At 47.5% G+C, this 19,057-nt stretch overlaps 1 protein-coding gene across 1 annotated transcript; it reads left to right on the forward strand.

The window, feature by feature from the left end:
- The first annotated feature begins 5,734 nt into the window (after positions 1–5,734).
- Positions 5,735–7,192, forward strand: LOC109781447 (F-box/LRR-repeat protein 14-like). The gene has a single exon (XM_020340052.1). The coding sequence runs from the start codon at positions 5,735–5,737 to the stop codon at positions 7,190–7,192; it is 1,458 nt and encodes a 485-aa protein (XP_020195641.1).
- The last annotated feature ends 11,865 nt before the right edge of the window (positions 7,193–19,057 follow it).

Below are 19,057 nucleotides of genomic sequence, written 5' to 3' on the forward strand. Positions count from 1 at the left end.
TTCATCTTTTCTTTCCGGAGTTCCAAGTTTTATCGATTATATCATCCCGAAGCTCCATCTAAATCATTGCAAGGCTTCACCTTGTGTTGTCAACTTCTCTTTCTTTTTATCATCCTTTTATTACCGGGGTTTCTCACGAAGGCTCGACATGGTGGTTCGTCCAGGTTTCCTTTCATTCTTCAATTGTTCTTCAAGAATTCTCTCGAAGTTATGATCCGCCAAGCTATACCCAAAGATAAACATGGTGTTCTACACATGTTTTGTTTTGAGGAGTTCAAGCATTTTTCATCTTGCATTCCGAAATGCAATTCTCTCTATCTTATCTTTCGAGATGGTGTTATATCATTCTTGACAATTACCCTTCATGGTTCATGGTTCACAAGTTGTCCGGAATGACATATTTTAAAACCATCCATTTCAATTCGTTCACGAGATCTTTTCAATCCTTTAATCTCTTCGTTGGATCTATCTTGTGTCATGTTTCACCTAAAGCCTTCCCTAAGGAATGTTGCTATTATGGTGCTTATCAATGATCCAAGTTTTCTCCTATCCTCTCGGCGAGAGAAGATTTCATCTCTTCGTTGATCTCAAGCAAGCAATTGTTTTCGTTAGTGGCAAAATTTTCACCTCATGTTTTGAGATGTCTCCATAAGCCCACGAGGATCATATCCTTTTGTTGTTGGTTTTTTCCAACAACTCCGTTATAACCTTCTTGGAAGGATGCTTTCCAAGCTCATTTGTGGCAGAAGTTGTCATTTTCTTCTCCGTTATCTTATTCCGACGATCTATCTTCTATTCGTTCGTCCCGGAGGCATTGTGATGTTGCTCTCTTCGACCAATCATCTTGTTTTGTCAAGATCATGTAATTTTTCCTTTCTTATCCGTTTAGCCGGAGTGTCGTGTTTTCATTCGAGTTCTCTCATCTTATCAAGTTTTGTCTCCTTCCTCAACCGGAGTGCTGTCTGAAATCTTTCTTACCCCTTGTGCCATTCTTTCATTAGTTACGGAGGCAGTGTGTTGTTAAATTCATCGAGTATCCTCTCATCTTGTCAAATTCATGTTCAATTCCTTCCATTTTCAGTCGGAGTGCTGGCCAAATTATATCATTCTCATTCCTTCTTTATCTTGTTTTAACCGGAGTGTTGATGTCTATCATTCCTCTTCTAACCGGAGTCTCATCCAAGTGCTTTCATTTTGCCAAATCCATATTGTACCCCTTCCATTTTCCAACCGGAGCGTTATCGTAATCGATCATTATCGTTCCTTGTACATCTCGTTTCAACCGGAGTGCTTGCATGTATTTCTCGTTCATTGATTTTTTCCATTCATGTCTTTCAACCTACAAGGTTCTAGTGATGTTCCTTGTTCCTCTTTCCAAACAGATTGTTTTCAACTTTGTTCATCTTCGTCGTATTCTCTCTTTTAATTGTTCAACCTCTCAAGGTTCGTGGTTTCACTCGTTTGTCAAAGAAGCAATTAGTTTTACCTCTTCTCTTCCCCTTCCGTTTATCTCCGGTGCCATCCTAGATCTCGGGACGAGATCCTCTTGTAGTGGTGGAGTGTTGTAACGCCCCGAGACCGACGCTCCGATTGCCTTCCTTGTTTTGCGAGTCAGCTGTGTTTTATTTGTGTGTTGCATTCATCATCGCATCATTTGCATTGCATCGGCACTTCGTTGCCGTCATGTTTTAAAAATTTGCATTCGTACGTAGTTGCCGCGTCCCCCCTTGCGTTCGTCGACCGTTCTGAGTCTAACCGGATTTTCGATTCTCTCTTGTCTGACCGTTTGACCCTCTCTGTACAACCACCGACCCCCCTCTGCCGTGCGTCTGAAAACTTCCCCGATCCCGACCCGGACTGTTGTGACCGTTGGGTCCGGATCATCCCCTAACATCTACAAAACATCACCGTTTTCTTTGTTGGACGCTCTAGCCTACTTATTCTCGACCGCCCGATTATAATCGGAGGGCCCGAATAGCCCCTAGCCTAACCCACCCGCTATATATGCTAGTCTAAACCGAGACCAAATCCCTAATTTCTAGGGATCCTCCCTAGCCGCGCCGCCACCCACTCAGCATCTTCCTCGGGATCCTCCAGATCCACCGAACCAGCCACCCTCTCCTCGATCCAAAATTCCCCCTCGCTTTCAGCACCAGGCCAGCCACTGCTCGCAGCCGCCTCCCCTCCCGGCTCCCGTGCGTGTCCAACACCAAAGGAGAGGCTTCCTCGATCCTCTCCCGAGCATGTGCTCGCCCGGAGCCCCTTCCCCGCGCCGCCGTTCGTCCACGCCTCCAGCGCCCGTGCTGCCTCTCCAGCCGCCGCCGACCTCCTTCGTCTCGTCCCAGCGCCGGACGGGGAGCCGCGACTCCCGTCGGTCCTCCTCACTGCCCGAGGCTGCTGCCTCCCCGTCGTCTTCCTCGAGGAGGAGCTCACGCCCGAGCTCCATCGCCACCCATTGCCCCTCGCCGAAGCTAGCAGGTCGCCGTCTCCTCGCGCCCCTTCTCCCCTTTTTCCCTGGTTCTCCTCTAACCTTCGCTCTCTGCTGCTCATGAACCAGCGCCGGCCGCCGCCGTCCCGTTCGTCTTGCAGCGAGGCAAGGTACCGAGCTCCGCCGCAAGTCCCTTTGTTGCTCCACGTCGCGCCGCTGCTCTTCTTCCCGGAGGGCCTCGACGAGAGCCTCGCTCGCGCCCCCTCCATCCCGTCTCCTGGATCCCACCGCCAGCGCCCCCGAGTCCCGTCCAGCCGCCCTGGAGTTTCCTCGCCGCCATGCCCTGCATCCCGCATCGCCAGCCGCCGTCCCCTGCTTCACGAACGAGACAGCCAGCGCTGCCCCTCCGTTGACTTGGTCCAGCGCCAGCGTGGCCGGTCTCCAAGTCCCAGGCGCCAAGGCCCAGCTCGCCCTCCATCTCCTCGCGGCCCAGATCCGCCAGCCCAAGCCGGCCAGTTTTGGCCCATGGTGAGAAACCCCCCTAGGGCCCCTTTGTTTTTCTTCTGTTGGGCCTGCTCCAGTTTTAGATTCGGCCCAGTGTATTTTTTTTCATGTCTGCGATTTGTCTATTTTTCCAGAGAATTACAGATTTACAGAAAAACCCCAAAACTTCATGCATATAATAACTTCACAACCGTGCATCGGATTAAAATAATTTATACATGTAAACTGCTTAGAATTTTGTGTAGATTAATAATTTGCCACTTTCATCCCATGTTAAAATTGTTTAAAATGCTGTTTGGTTAAATTTGCTCAAATTACATGCTAAATGCTTTAATTCATAACTAAATAACTGTAGCTCGGATTTTAATAAACTTTATATGTAAATGGGGTAGAAAAATGCCTAGTTTAACATGGTGCACTTTGTTTTACTGTTTAACAACTATAAAATTATGTAATTGGCAGAACAGTACCAAATCTAAATTATGGACACGAGGATTTTCCGGAAATTGTTGTTTGTTGTTCCGGCCTCATTTAAATTGCCTAAAATAGTTAGTTTCCATATGCTTCACCTCTTGCCATGGTTAATAACATTTAATATTGTTGGGTACATAAACGAGAGAGAACTAAATAATTAAATGTGGTGTTTCGTCAATATGCAACTCGTTGCATACTGAGCTCCACTTAATTTGTAGTGTTGTTTGTTGCACTTTGCCATGCCATGCCTCATTAAACCGGACATGCATCATATTTGTTTTTGCATCATGCCATGTGTATGTGGTGGTTGTTCACTATGTTGTTTGTTTCTTTTCGGGTTGCTTCTCTCGTTACCTTCGGTTTCGTTCCGGAGTTGAGAGGATTCGTTCGACTCCGTCTGTTTGTCTTCTTCATGGACTCGTTCTTCTTCCTTGCGGGATCTCATGCAAGATGACCATACCCTTGAAATCACTTCTATCTTTGCTTGCGAGTTGTCCGTTCTATTGCCATGCCGCGCTACCTACCACTTGCTATATCAAGCCTCCCAAATTGCCATGAACCTCTAACCTTTGTCACCCTTCCTAGCAAACCGTTGTTTGGCTATGTTACCGCTTTGCTCAGCCCCTTCTTATAGCGTTGTTAGGTGCAGGTGAAGATGAAGATTGCTCCATGTTGGATTATGTTTATGTTGGGATATCACAATATCTCTTATTTAATTAATGCATCTATATACCTGGTAAAGGGTGGAAGGCTTGGCCTTACGCCTGGTGTTTTGTTCCACTCTTGCCGCCCCTAGTTTCCGTCATACCGGTGTTATGTTCCTTGATTTTGCGTTCCTTACGCGGTTGGGTGATTTATGGGACCCCCTTGATAGTTCGCTTTGAATAAAACTCCTCCAGCAAGGCCCAACCTTGGTTTTACCATTTGCCTACCTAAGCCTTTTTCCCTTGGGTTTTGCAGACTCAAGGGTCATCTTTATTTTAAACCCCCGGGCCAGTGTTCCTCTGAGTGCTGGTCCAAACTAGAGCCCTTTGCAGCGCCACCTCGGGGAAACTTGAGGTCTGGTTTTAGTTGTACGGACTGCTCATCCGGTGTGCCCTGAGAACGAGATATGTGCAGCTCCTATCGGGATTTGTCGGCACATTCGGGCGGCTTTGCTGGTCTTGTTTTACCATTGTTGAAATGTCTTGTAAACTGGGATTCCGAGACTGATCGGGTCTTCCTGGTAGAAGGTTTATCCTTCGTTGACCGTGAGATCTTATGATGGGCTAAGTTGGGACACCCCTGCAGGGTATTATCTTTCGAAAGCCGTGCCCGCGGTTATGTGGCAGATGGGAATTTGTTAATATTCGGTTGTAGAGAACTTGACACTTGACCTTAACTAAAACGCATCAACCGCGTGTGTAGCCGTGATGGTCTCTTCTCGGCGGAGTCCGGGAAGTGAACACGGTTTCTGGGTTATGTTTGACGTAAGTAGGAGTTCAGGATCACTTCTTGATCATTGCTAGTTCACGACCGTTCCGTTGCTTCTCTTCTCGCTCTTATTTGCGTATGTTAGCCACCATATATGCTAGTGCTTGCTGCAGCTCCACGTCACTACACCATCCTTTCCTATAAGCTTAAATAGTCTTGATCTCGCGGGTATGAGATTGCTGAGTCCTCGTGACTCACAGATACTTCCAAAACAGTTGCAGGTGCCGACGATGCCAGTGTAGATGATGGGATCGATCTCAAGTGGGAGTTCGATGAGGAACGTGGTCGTTACTATGTGTCTTTTCCTGATGATCAGTAGTGGAGCCCAGTTGGGACGATCGGGGATCTAGCATTTGGGGTTGTCTTATTTTCATCTGGATTTTGACCGTAGTCGGTCTATATGCATGTATTTTGGATGATGTATGAATTATATTTATGTATTGTGTGAAGTGGCGATTGTAAGCCTGCTCTTTATCCCATTCTTGTTCATTACATGGGATTGTGTGAAGATGACCCTTCTTGCGACAAAACCACTATGCGGTTATGCCTCTAAGTCGTGCCTCGACACGTTGGAGATATAGCCGCATCGTGGGCGTTAAAGCTGGCTAGCTACCTTAACAAAGCTCCATGCTTATGAAGAACACACAAGTTTTGAATGGATACGGAAAATGCTAAAACTTTGTCAATACTATATTCTTCGTAATGAGTGTCTGTCGCCAGTGTGATCTCCATCTATCTTCACATGCATTATTTATTCTAATATATCATAAGTTTGATGAGTCCAGCTCTTTGGTTGTTTTCTCAACCTTGATATATATTACCTGATGATTGGTACAGCAGAATTGAATTTGTTCGATGGAGGACCTACCGGAGGCTCTGCTGACCGAGATTCTCAAGAGGATCACCACGACAAGTGATCTCAATTCTCTTTCCCTTGTGTCAAAGCAGCTCTACAAGATAGAGGGGAATCAAAGGGGTGCTATCCGTGTTGGTTTTGGTCTGTGCACCGCTACAAAAGCACTGACATCATTCTGCACCCACTTCCCAAATCTGCAGAAAGTGGAAATCGATTACTCTGGCTGGATACCTGGACATGGAAAGCAGTTGGACAACAAAGGCCTTTCTGTGTTTTCATCTCACTGTTCCTCGCTGATTGACCTCACCTTAAGCTTCTGCTCATGCATCGATGACTCTGGGCTTGCTTGTTTAGCTTATTGCAAGACATTGGTGTCTCTCAGGCTCAACTCCGCACCAAAAATAACGTCAGTTGGGCTTTTCTCGGTTGCAGTTGGTTGCACAAGTCTATCTGCTCTCCACCTTGTCGACTGTGAGAAAATCGACACTGTAGAGTGGCTGGAATACCTTGGTAGGGATGGATCGTTGGAAGAGCTTGTAGTGAAGAATTGCCAAGGAATCAATCATCATGACTTCCTAAAGTTTGGTTCTGGATGGATGAAGCTCCAGAAGTTTGAGTTTGAGAGGAAAAGAGACAGATATGATTGTCTTCCAGGTGATGTGGTGTATGACTCCTCGTATGATGCTCACATCATGGATATATATGATTTCTGCTGTGAGAGTTTGAAGGATTTAAGGTTGGCGCATATTAAAACTTGGCCAGAAGTAGGACTTCGTGTTCTCCTTGGGAAGTGTAAAGGATTGGAGAAGCTTTGCCTTGAGTATGTTCATGCCCTAAATGACAATGACATGATTGCATTGTCTCGGAGCTGCAGCAACCTGAAAAGCATCTTACTTAGGCTCAACCTGCAGTGCTACTCTAGTGATGTCAGCTATTGTGAGACCAGGACGTCTTTTACTGATAACAGCCTTTACGCTCTAGCCCTCAACTGCCGTATGCTTCAGACGGTAGACCTCAACTTTACAGGATGTTCCCCTGACTGGCCATCGGAAATAGGATTCACACAAGAGGGTTTTTTGGTGCTCGTTCAGTCCTGCCCAATTTGTGTTCTCGTGCTCAACAACGCCAACTTCTTCGATGACGAGGGGATGAAGGCCCTCTCATCCTCACCACATCTGGAGACACTCGAGCTTATATTGTGTCATGCAGTAACTGATGCTGGGATTCGCTTCATTGCGCACATGCCATGCTTGAGTAATCTCTCACTTCGGGTGTGTCATTACATTACTGATGTTGGAGTGGCTGAACTGGGGCGAGCGCATAAGTTAGAGTCTTTGGTCATTGAGTATTGTGGTGAGGTCTCTCCGCAAGGTGCGCAGGGTGTTGCCAAGTCAGTTCACTACTCCAAGTACTCTTCAGATGCCCTTATGAAGAGAATTGGTCTTGGCATCTATTAATGAAGTGGTCTCCAAAATTTTCAGTATGAATTTGCTGCTGAAGCCATTAAGTTGTTCAGTGTGCATCATCCGACTTAGATTCACTTGTCTAGACTTTCTATTGCCTTCTACCTTTACTGCTATGGTTTTTCTGTATGACAGTCTAATGATGATCTTTGGACGGCATCTGGTGAATGAAACTTTAAGACTACCCACAATGGGAATAACATAGGTAGTAACATCACACATATCTAGATAAAGTAGATGATGTGGCAAGCAATAAATGAAGAAAGAGAGGAAAGTAGTAACATAGCTAGTAGTATGAGTAACATCACACATATCAAGGCAAGATGTGTCTATAGCCTAATAAATGAAGTGTTGCATGTTACCACACATATGTTACTCCCCACTATAGAGGTAGTAACATAGACTAGTATCATGGGCATGTTTACTACCCATTGTGGCTAGTCTAATAGCAGGCACCACTCATTCTTCTTGCGTAATTTCTACTCTATTTATAGCTATTTTGTAATCCGCACAAATCGGCCCCAAGATTCCATGTTTTTGCCTGTTTGGTAGTATTGTTTTTGTAAGAAATGTTGTGAACCCTTTTTACTACGCAGGGGATTTTAAAGACATATATACCTGCCTGCTATTTTTGTGTGGGAATTTTGGTATGGATCAGTGTGGTAATGGTCAATGTTTCACATGGACCTGCAGTACAAAGGCGGCATGCTTGTTTTGTTGGAATTGATTTATTTGGGGATTGTCTTTTCATTGCTTCTCAAAATATATACTTACGAGTAGTTACTAGCATAATTTGGATTTTTAGATTCCAAAATTACAAATGCAGTGTAGTCATCTCATGGAAGCTGATGTACAACCCAAACTTGAACCACTGAAGGCATATAACATAGAATAGCTGTGTGCTAATTACATGCTTGAAACTAAAAGGGGCTTGCGTTTCTGTTTACCTAGCAAAAGTATGATGAGTGTACTCAGAATTGAGTACACCATTTGAGAAGATCGTATCTTAAAATTGGAGAAGCCACCGCCGAACTTTGGTTGTGATTGCCATGTACTAAGTTCAAATCTGGATAAGAAACTGGACTCTAAAAAGTATTGGTTGTGATTGTCACGTACTAAGTTCAAATCTGGATGAAAAACCGAACTCTTAAAAACTATTACTCACTCTGTTCCAAAATATATGTAGAACGTTTTTTAGGCAATATATGTAGAACGTTTTGGTAGGCTAAAGGTCCTACTCTGAGAATAATGATATTTGACCTCATCCTCGCAAGAAAATATATTTAACCTTAGGTAAAAGAGCGTACTCCTATATTTCTCCCTTTTCTGTAGAACCGTTCTTTTCTTTTAGTTGTTCTTCACTATTATCTCGAGTCATTGTGTGTGTAAGCTCATGGTGCCTCCACTGTGGCAGGGTCACAACTTAAACTATTTTCCATGGTGGCGGCAGATGAGAAAGAGCAACTAGGCACATAAAAGGAATACTGGTCTCAGCCCAATACTCTGTTCAGCCCTCGGCATCACATGCTTGTCGAGACTCATCTCCTTCCGCTCAAAGAGAGTAGGCAATGCGAGCAAGACTATGGTTTTAGCACGGGACTCGGTTGATCGATCAACACCTTCAAGATCGATTGCATGGGACTAGGGTGTTGAAGTTTGACAGGCCCTATTTGTTGTCTGTCAATTCGCAATGCATATGTTTGTTAGTTTAGTTTCTTTTGGCTTCACCCTTCTTTTTTATTTAGATAAGAGGCATACGCCCAAGAGAGGATTTTTGCCTCCCGGTCCGGGGATCATGGAACCTAGTAAGACCAAATTTTTTTAGAATCGCAAAAATAGTGAAACAAATCAGGCATGTAGATCGTCAAGTGATTCACCATTACAAAATGTTTTAGAAAATATCATCTTGGTTTGAATCCTATACACAAAAAGCAACACGACACATATCCATTTTATAGTGATTACCATCTGCCAGTCGATCAAACCCCATCCCATATATGCTTGGGCATGTTTTTCAAGCATGAATCAGTCCGGCCACCATAACAGAGGAGAGGGTACAGTCTCTTCTCCACTTTCTCAGTAATCTACTAAAGTCAATTGCCACTAGATTTTTATTTGAAATTTGGATATTCTCGGGGTTACGATCCTGACAATGAGTATTAGGGGTACGAATAAGGGGCAGAACCTAGCTACGACACAGGTGTAGCACTCGGTGTTTAACGAGTTCAGACCCCTCTCGGCGGAGGTAATAGCCCTACATCTCGTGCCTTGAGGCTTGCTTTGATTTGATGGGTATGGTTACCAAGGTTGCTCACCCCTAGCTCAGGAGGTGGGATGCGGCTTATATAGAGTGCGCCGCAGCCCCATATCCTCCACGTCTCTAGGGCACTTAATGACATTGATTGCGTCAGTTATAGGTGTTATGAGCTTCTACTACAGCAGTTACAGGTAACGATAGTCTTGACTCTGCCTTAAGGGTGACTTAGGATTCCTCGACCGTTGCATCTCCCACGCCGTCCCTTCACCTCTTTAGTCTGAGTGGTGGTTTGTCCAGCCGAGTGATGGGTGGTCGTCCGAGTGTTGTCGAGTTGTCCGAGTGGACTCCTTGATAAGTGCATCTCAATGCCGGTATGGTCCAGGGACCTACCTATCATGGTGATGGGCCCCATGTGGGTCCCATATGATGGGTCCTTGACCCTACCTGTAATAGGTGACCTCATCATTAGCCCCAAAATCGGTTGAGGTTTCGTAGGACGAGCGGACCGATCCTAATTCGGTTAAGTCTGAGTGCTGCTGGAGCACCCGGAATACATTTCTGAGTCATAGCTCGCTATCTCTTGGACAAAAACACAACGAATTCTGGACTACGAGTTCACCCAGATGACCGGGTGTTGTTGATCGCCGAGAAAAACCCGGTGACATTCATTTGTCTCTCGGAGGAGATAGACTTGAGGCCCGAGTGAGAGCATGCCATAACAACTCGAGCGGCGACGTCGGCGCATGTTCTGATTCTCTGGAGAGATGCCACTTCTTATCCCGGGGAAACGCCAACGTGGGCCTTCTACGAGTCCAGGTTTACAAGTCATGCGCCTTGGAGCCTACTGAAAGGTTCAAGTGAACCCGCGGAGGGGCGTCAAGCTTGTCTCATAGCAATCCCGAAGAGGACTTCAGTCAGGTGTTTAACGTGGCCGAGTTCACGGGCCCCCACGGAGGATGGTCAGTCAGACTGACATGCGTCCTTTAGGAAAGGAATCGCGGGTAATCAATCGGATTGATTCACTTCGAAAATCATGGGATTTGAGTTTGTGTGTGTGCGCGCAGAAGCGGTAACCACATGCGTTAGTGGGGAAAGTGGGGGCGTGACTCCTCGATTTTCATGCACGATATCCGCCACGTGCTGCGCTTGCTCTGCATGATGCTCTATTGCGCGCGCTGTTGATCCGGAGATCTGCGGTGTGAGATCCGCCTCGCGATTTGCTCTGTGATATAAAAGATTTGGAGAACGAGTCCAGGACCTCAGATCCCCTTTCTTCTGCTCCAGCTCCTCTGCTTCTTTTCTTCACTCGAGCGCATAGAGTCTCCACAGCGATGGCGAGAGACTCCACGGCCAAGGCGGAGAAGGTGAAGAAGGCCGGGAAGGCCGCCTCTTCTGGCTCCGGCGCGGCGGGGGATTGGATCCCGTCACGTGTCTCGGCTCGGTGATTGGCGGAGCTTACGGAGGAGGGGCTCATCTCGTAGGATGGGTGGCGCTGCTCAAGCGCGGGGAGGCCAAGCCAGCACCGCAGGAGGACGAGCGTGTCCTGCTGGTCACCCACATCGAGCGGGCTTCTCTATGCCTCCACACCCCTTTTTCCGAGCATTCCTCGATTACTTTAGTGCGCAGCTCCATCATCTTCATCCCAATGCCATCATTTACCTCTCGGCCTTCATCTCTCTTATGAAAACTTCCTGGGCTGCCATCTCCACTGGGGTCTCTTCAAGTATACCTTCACTTGTCGGTCGATGATCGTCAAGAAGGACTCGCCAACTAGCGAGAAGACCAATGTCACCCAGCTGCGCGGGGGCCTAGGCATCCTGGTTCGTGGGGGTAGGTCTTTTCCAAAGATGAGCTTCCCGGACTCTGTCAAGGGGTGGCAGGGAACCTGGTTCTACTGCAGGGATGTCCCCGGCGCCAGCAGTCAGTCGGGCCTTCCGTCGTATTCGTTAGAGAGAGTAAGAGCCCCTGCGTCCCTTTCTGCGACGAACGAGGAGAAGACGAACGTTGGCATCTTGTCCAGCGCGTTGGTCGGAGTTGTGAACGCCGGCATGAATGGCATGGATTTGCTGGAAACCTTCTTCATTTGGCGCATCCAACCGCTGCAGGCCAGGGCCCAACCCATGTGGTTGTACGAGGGACTGAGTGACCCTACCGGAGTGCACCCCGAGGAGCTCACCGAGAAAGACGTGGGGTCCAAGATCAAGGCCATCACCTGCGCCTGAGACAACCCACGAGGAACTTGGTTGGTGCCAGCTTTCCACAAGGACTTGCCGCCCGTTGAGGTAATTGTCTGCTGCTCAGTCGGCTTGTCCATATGTTGCCCCTTGTGTAACTGATTCCGGCGTTGTTATGTGTTTGCCTTTCAGGACTTTCAGAAGTTGATCTCCAAGATCCCGGTGGTGGACCGGTCGCCTGAGGATGTGATGAGTGACACCGAGCAGCGGTACTCGAAGGACTCTGACAATGGTGACGAAAGAGACAGGGAGGAGGAGAGCTCTGAGGAGGGGGAGGAGGCGAAGTCCTCTTCGTCCTATGAGGCTCCCAAGGAACCCTGCTCCAAGGCGCTGCATGATCCGAGTGGTAAGGCGGGTGGGGCTCAGCAGCCGACTGCCTCTGGGCGGACGACTCGCAGCTCGAAGCGCTCACGTGCAAAGATGGGGAGCTCCGCCGAGAAGCGGCCCAAGCAGACCGCATCCAAGCCTCGAAAGGCTGCGGTGCCTCGGATCTGGGTCAGTGCCCGTGGGCTCCACATAAGTATTCTTGTTAGTTTGATATTTGTTGTTTGATCTTCGTAGCAACGACACCTCGACGACGTCAGCGGACTTGCAGGCACACAAGCAGGACCAGGGCGATGCCGATGCGGCCGACGCCGCCACTTGCCCACTTCCAAAGGTAATTTCATGCCGACTAGTCATAGCGCCTGAATCCCTTCCGACTGCTCTTCGTTGAATCTTCTGGTTTGTGTATTCGTGTAGCTCCGCCTGAGATCATCCAACTGGACGACGATGAGAGGCATGTCCAGCCCAATCCAGCGGCTGGCAAGGAAAAGGTGTTGGGTGCCGACGTGGTCATGCAGGAGGTCTCCCCACGAGTGGATCGCGGTTCCCCGGCGAAGGCCACCGCGAAGGCTACGGGGCCGAGTCCTCTGGCCGAAGGCAGCTCAGCGTCCGCGACTGCAGTGATCCCAGCAACGAGATCTATGCTGGCTCCTGCGAGCAGGCCGCCGCCCGCAGCCCCGGTGGACCCGGTGCCGAGGCCCGCATCAGCATCTCCATCGGCCCCTGCTACTGCCATCTCCCTGCACCGCGTCCTGTAGGACCAAGTGGGGGCGAGCAAGGAGGCCCTGATTCAGATGGGTTGATGTGCAGTCAGCTGAAGGATGCCTAAGACGCTAGCGAGGCGTTGTAGACCAACGTCCGAGTAAGTACCATTGTGAGTAGAATTTCCCACTTCATTTGTCAAATTTCTGTTCCTTTTTCCACGGTAGGGTTTCTATAAGTGGGTTTTGAAGGAAATATGCCCTAGAGGCAATAATAAAGTTGTTATTTATATTTGCTTATATCATGATAAATGTTTATTATTCATGCTAGAATTGTATTAACCGGAAACTTAGTACATGTGTGAATACATAGACAAACAGAGTGTCCCTAGTATGCCTCTACTTGACTAGCTCGTTAATCAAAGATGGTTAAGTTTCCTAGCCATGGACATGTGTTGTCATTTGATGAACGGGATCACATCATTAGAGAATGATGTGATGGACAAGACCCATCCGTTAGCTTAGCATTATGATCGTTGAGTTTTATTGCTATTGCTTTCTTCATGACTTGTACATGTTCCTCTGACTATGAGATTATGCAACTCCCGAATACCGGAGGAACACTTAGTGCGCTATCAAACGTCACAACATAACTGGGTGATTATAAAGATGCTCTACAAGTGTCTCCGATGGTGTTTGTTGAGTTGGCATAGATCGAGATTAGGATTTGTCACTCCGATTGTCGGAGAGGTATCTCTGGGCCCTCTCGGTAATGCACATCACTATAAGCCTTGCAAGCAATGTGACTAATGAGTTAGTTGCGGGATGATGCATTACGAAACAAGTAAAGAGACTTGTCGGTAACGAGATTGAACTAGGTATTGAGATACCGACGATCGAATCTCGGGCAAGTAACATACCGGTGACAAAGGGAACAACGTATGTTGTTATGCGGTTTGACCGATAAAGATCTTCGTAGAATATGTAGGAACCAATATGAGCATCCAGGTTCCGCTATTGGTTATTGACTGGAGATGAGTCTCGGTCATGTCTACATAGTTCTCGAACCCGTAGGGTCCGCACGCTTAACGTTCGGTGATGATCAGTATTATGAGTTTATGTGTTTTGATGTACCGAAGATTGTTCGGAGTCCCGGATATGATCACGGACATGACGAGGAGTCTTGAAATGGTCGAGACATAAAGATTGATATATTGGACGACTATGTTTGGACTTCGGAATGGTTCTGGGTGAGTTCGGGCAATTACCGGAGTACCGGGGGGTTACCGGAACCCCTCGGGGAGTCTAATGGGCCATATGGGCCTTAGTGGAGAGAGAGAGGGGCGGCCAGGGCAGGCCGCGCGCCCCCTCCCCCTTGAGTCAGAATTGGACTAGGGAAGGGGGGGCGGCGCCCCCCTTTTCCTTCTCCCTCTCTCCTCCTTCCTTCCTCTCCTACTCCAACTAGGGAAGGGGGGAATCCTACTCCCGAGGGGAGTAGGACTCCCCTTGGGGAGCGCCATGAGAGGGCTGGCCCTCCCCCTCCTCCACTCCTTTATATACGGGGGAGGGGGGCACCCCATAGACACACAAGTTGGTTGTTTAGCCGTGTGCAGTGGCCCCCTCCACAGATTTCCACCTCGGTCATATCGTTGTAGTGCTTAGGCAAAGCCCTGCGTCGGTAAATTCATCATCACCGTCATCACGCCGCCGTGCTGATAAAGCTCTCCCTCGACACTCAGCTGGATCTAGACTTTGTGGGACGTCACCGAGCTGAACATGTGCAGATCGTGGAGGTGCCGTACTTTCGGTACTAGGATCGGTCGGATCGTGAAGACGTATGACTACATCAACCGCGTTGTCATAACGCTTCCGCTTTCCGTCTACGAGGGTACGTGGACAACACTCTCCTCTCTCGTTGCTATGCACCACCTAGATGGATCTTGCGTGTGCGTAGGAATTTTTTTGAAATTACTGCGTTCCCCAAGAGGTTTGCGTAGGGCACACCCACTGGGTGTTCTTCTTCGGTCCAGTGGGGGCACGTTGAGTGCACCCACTGGGTGTAGTCCCCGAGGCTCCTGTTGGCTGGCACAGCCGGCAGGAGTCTTAGAACTTAGTGCTTTTGAATTTTGTCACTTTCACTCGGTCGTAGCCGAAGTTTTTCCGACCTAGTGGGGGCACGCTGAGTGCACCCACTGGGCGTAGTCTCCGAGGCTACCATTGACTGGAGACAGTCGGTGGTAATCATAGAAATTTGGCTCTTTCATTTTTTAGCTCAACACGAGTCACTTTCCAGTTGGGGCACGCCGAGTGCACCCACTGGGTGGGTGTAGTCCCCGAGGCTCATGTTGGCTGGCACAGCCGGCAGGAGTCTTAGAACTTAATGCTTTTAATTTTTTTCGCTTTCACTCGGTCATAGCCGGAGCGTTTCTGAGTTTTTGCGACCCAGTGGGGGCACACTGAATGCACCCACTGGGTGTATTCCCCGGGGCTACCATTGACTGGACACAGTCGGTGGTAGTCTTAGAACTTCGACTCTTTCATTCTTTTTAGCTCAACATGAGTCACTTCCAGTGGGGGCACTGCCGACTCGGTGGTAAGAGGGTACTTGAGGATTTGGTACAGATCAAGCTTGTTCCTACCAGGGGTGCACTGCCGACTCGGTGGTAAGAGGGTACTTGAAGATCTGGTACTGATCAAGCTTGTTCCTCCCGGGGGTGTACTCAGTCGCCAGCCGAGTGGTTGTATATTAGGGCTTCGTGAAGGAAATATGCCCTAGAGGCAATAATAAAGTTGTTATTTATATTTCCTTATATCATGATAAATGTTTATTATTCATGCTAGAATTGTATTAACCAGAAACTTAGTACATGTGTGAATACATAGACAAACAGAGTGTCCCTAGTATGCCTCTACTTGACTAGCTCGTTAATCAAAGATGGTTAAGTTTCCTAGCCATAGACATGAGTTGTCATTTGATTGACGGGATCACATCATTAGAGAATGATGTGATGGACAAGACCCATCCGTTAGCTTAGCACTATGATTGTTTAGTTTATTGCTATTGCTTTCTTCATAACTTATATATGTTCCTATGACTTTGAGATTATGCAACTCCTGAATACCGAAGGAACATTTGTGTGCTATCAAACATCACAACGTAACTGGGTGATTATAAAGATGCTCTACAGGTGTCTCCGATGGTGTTTGTTGAGTTGGCATAGATCGAGATTAGGATTTGTCACTCCGATTGTCAGAGAGGTATCTCTGGGCCCTCTCGGTAATGCACATCACTATAAGCCTTGCAAGCAATGTGACTAATGAGTTAGTTGCGGGATGATGCATTACGGAACGAGTAAAGAGACTTGTCACTAACGAGATTGAACTAGGTATGATGATACCGACGATCGAATCTCGGGCAAGTAACATACCGATGACAGAGGGAACAACGTATGTTGTTATGCGGTTTGACCAATAAAGATCTTCGTAGAATATGTAGGAACCAATATGAGCATCCAAGTTTCTCTATTGGTTATTGACCGGAAGTGAGTCTCGGTCATGTCTACATAGTTCTCAAACCTGTAGGGTCCGCACGCTTAACGTTTGATGACGATCGGTATTATGAGTTTATGTATTTTGATGTACCGAAGGTTGTTCGGAGTCCCGGATGTGATCACGGACATGACGAGGAGTCTCGAAATGGTCGAGACATAAAGATTGATATATTGGACCATGTTATTGAGACACCGGAAGTGTTCTGGGTGGTTTCGGGTAAAACCGGAGTGCCGGAGGGGTTACCGGAACCCCCCGGGGGAATTAATGGGCCACCATGGGCCTTAGTGGAGAGAGAGGAGGGAAGCCAGGGCAGGCCACGCGCCCCCCTTGGAGTCTGAATAGGACAAGGGAAGGGGGGCGGCGCCCCCCTTTCCTTCTCCCTCTCTCCCTCTCCTTCCTTCCCCTCTCTTCCCTTGTTGGAAACCTACTAGGAATAGTATTCCTAGTAGGAATCCTACTTGGGGCGCGCCCCATGAGAGCCGGTCGGCCTCCCCCTTGCTCCTTTAAATACGGGGGCAGGGGAGCACCCTAGAACACACAAGTTGACAGTTGTCTTAGCCGTGTGCGGTGCCCCCCTCCACAGATTTCCACCTCAATCATATCGTCGTAGTGCTTAGGCAAAGCCCTGCGCCGGTAACTTCATCATCACCGTCACCACGCCATCGTGCTGACAGAACTCTCCCTCGGCCTCAACTGGATCAAGATTTCGAGGGACGTCACCGAGCTGAACGTGTGCTGAACGCGGAGGTGCCGTACGTTCGGTGCTTGGATTGGTAGACGTTCGACTACATCAACCGCGTTACTAAACGCTTCCGCTTTCGGTCTATGAGAGTACGTGGACACACTCTCCCCGCTCATTGCTATGCTTCTCCTAGATAGATCTTGCGTGATCGTAGGATTTTTTTTGAAATTACTACGTTCCCCAACAATGGCATCTGATACGTCTCCAACGTATCTATATTTTTTTATTGTTCCATGCTATTATATTATCTGTTTTGGATGTTTAATGGGCTTTATTATTCACTTTTATATTATTTTTTGGACTAACCTACTAACCGAAGGCCCAATGCAAATTGCTGTTTTTTGCCTATTTTAGTGTTTCGCAGAAAAATAATTTCAAATGGAATCCAAACGGAATGAAACCTTCGAGAGAGTTATTTTTGGAACAAACGCAATCCAGGAGACTTGGAGTGGACGTCAAGCAAGCCACGAGGAAGCCACGAGGCAGGGAGGCGCGCCCAGGGGGTAGACGGGCCCCCATCCTCGTGGGCCCCTCGTGGCTCCACTGACCTACTTCTTTCGCCTATATAAACTCATGTACCCTGAAAACATCCGAGAGCACCACGAAACCCTATTTCCACCGCCGCAACCTTCTGTACCTGTGAGATCCCATCTTGGGGCCTTTTCCGACGCTCCGCCGGAGGGGGAATCGATCACGGAGGGCTTCTACATCAACACCATAGCCTCTCCGATGATGTGTGAGTAGTTTACCACAAACCTTCGGGTCCATAGTTATTAGCTAGATGGCTTCTTCTCTCTCTTTGGATCTCAATACAAAGTTCTCCTCAATTCTCTTGGAGATCTATTTGATGTAATTCTTTTTGCGGTGTGTTTGTCGAGATCCGATGAATTGTGGGTTTATGATCAAGATTATCTATGAACAATATTTGGTTCTTCTCTGAATTCTTATATGTATGATTTGTTATCTTTGCAAGTCTCTTCAAATTATCAATTTGGTTTGGCCTACTAGATTGATCTTTCTTGCCATGGGAGAAGTGCTTAGCTTTGGGTTCAATCTTGCGGCGTCCTTTCCCTGTGACAGCAGGGGCAGCAAGGCACGTATTGTATTGTTGCCATCGAGGATAAAAATATGGGTTTTATATCATATTGCTTGAGTTTATCCCTCTACATCATGTCATCTTCCCTAATGCGTTACTTTGTTCTTATGAACTTAATACTCTAGATGCATGCTGGATAGCGGTCGATGTGTGGAGTAATAGTAGTAGATACAGAATCGTTTCGGCCTACTTGTCGTGGATGTGATGCCTATATACATGATCATGCCTAGATATTCTCATAACTATGCGCTTTTCTATCAATTGCTCGACAGTAATTTGTTCACCCACCGTAAATTATGCTATCTTGAGAGAAGCCACTAGTGAAACCTATGGCCCCTGGGTCTATCTTCCATCATATTAATTTCCTACCAACTTATTATTTCTTCCGGTATTTATTTTGCAATATTTACTTGCCAATCTATATCATAAAAATACAAAAAATATTTATCTTATTATCTCTATTAGATCTCACTTTTGCAAGTGGCCGTGAAGGGATTGACAACCCCTTTATCACGTTGGTTGCAAGGTTCTTATTTGTTTGTGTAGGTACAAGGCGACTTGTGTGTGACCTCCTACTGGATTGATACCTTGGTTCTCAAAAACTGAGGGAAATACTTACGCTACTTTGCTGCATCACCCTTTCATTTTCAAGGGAAAAACCAACGCATGCTCAAGAGGTAGCAGCATCCGAGCTAGGTCTATGCGTAGATGTTATATGCACGAGTAGAACACAAAGAGTTGTGGGCAATAATAGTCATACTGCTTACCAGCATGTCATACTTTGATTCAGCGGTATTGTTGGATGAAGCGGCTCAGACTGACATTACGCGTACGCTTACGCGAGACTGGTTCTACCGACGTGCTTCGCACACAGGTGGCTAGTGGGTGTCTGTTTCTCCAACTTTAGTTGAATCGAGTGTGACTACGCCCGGTCCTTGTTGAAGGTTAAAACA

The sequence above is a fragment of the Aegilops tauschii genome, chromosome 1 (genome assembly GCF_002575655.3).
Source record: "Aegilops tauschii subsp. strangulata cultivar AL8/78 chromosome 1, Aet v6.0, whole genome shotgun sequence".
In the NCBI taxonomy this organism is placed as follows: domain Eukaryota; kingdom Viridiplantae; phylum Streptophyta; class Magnoliopsida; order Poales; family Poaceae; genus Aegilops; species Aegilops tauschii.

Bases quoted from the DNA above. Each gene is read 5' to 3' on its own strand.
- LOC109781447 (XM_020340052.1), top strand. From the start codon at position 5,735: ATGGAGGACCTACCGGAGGCTCTGCTGACCGAGATTCTCAAGAGGATC.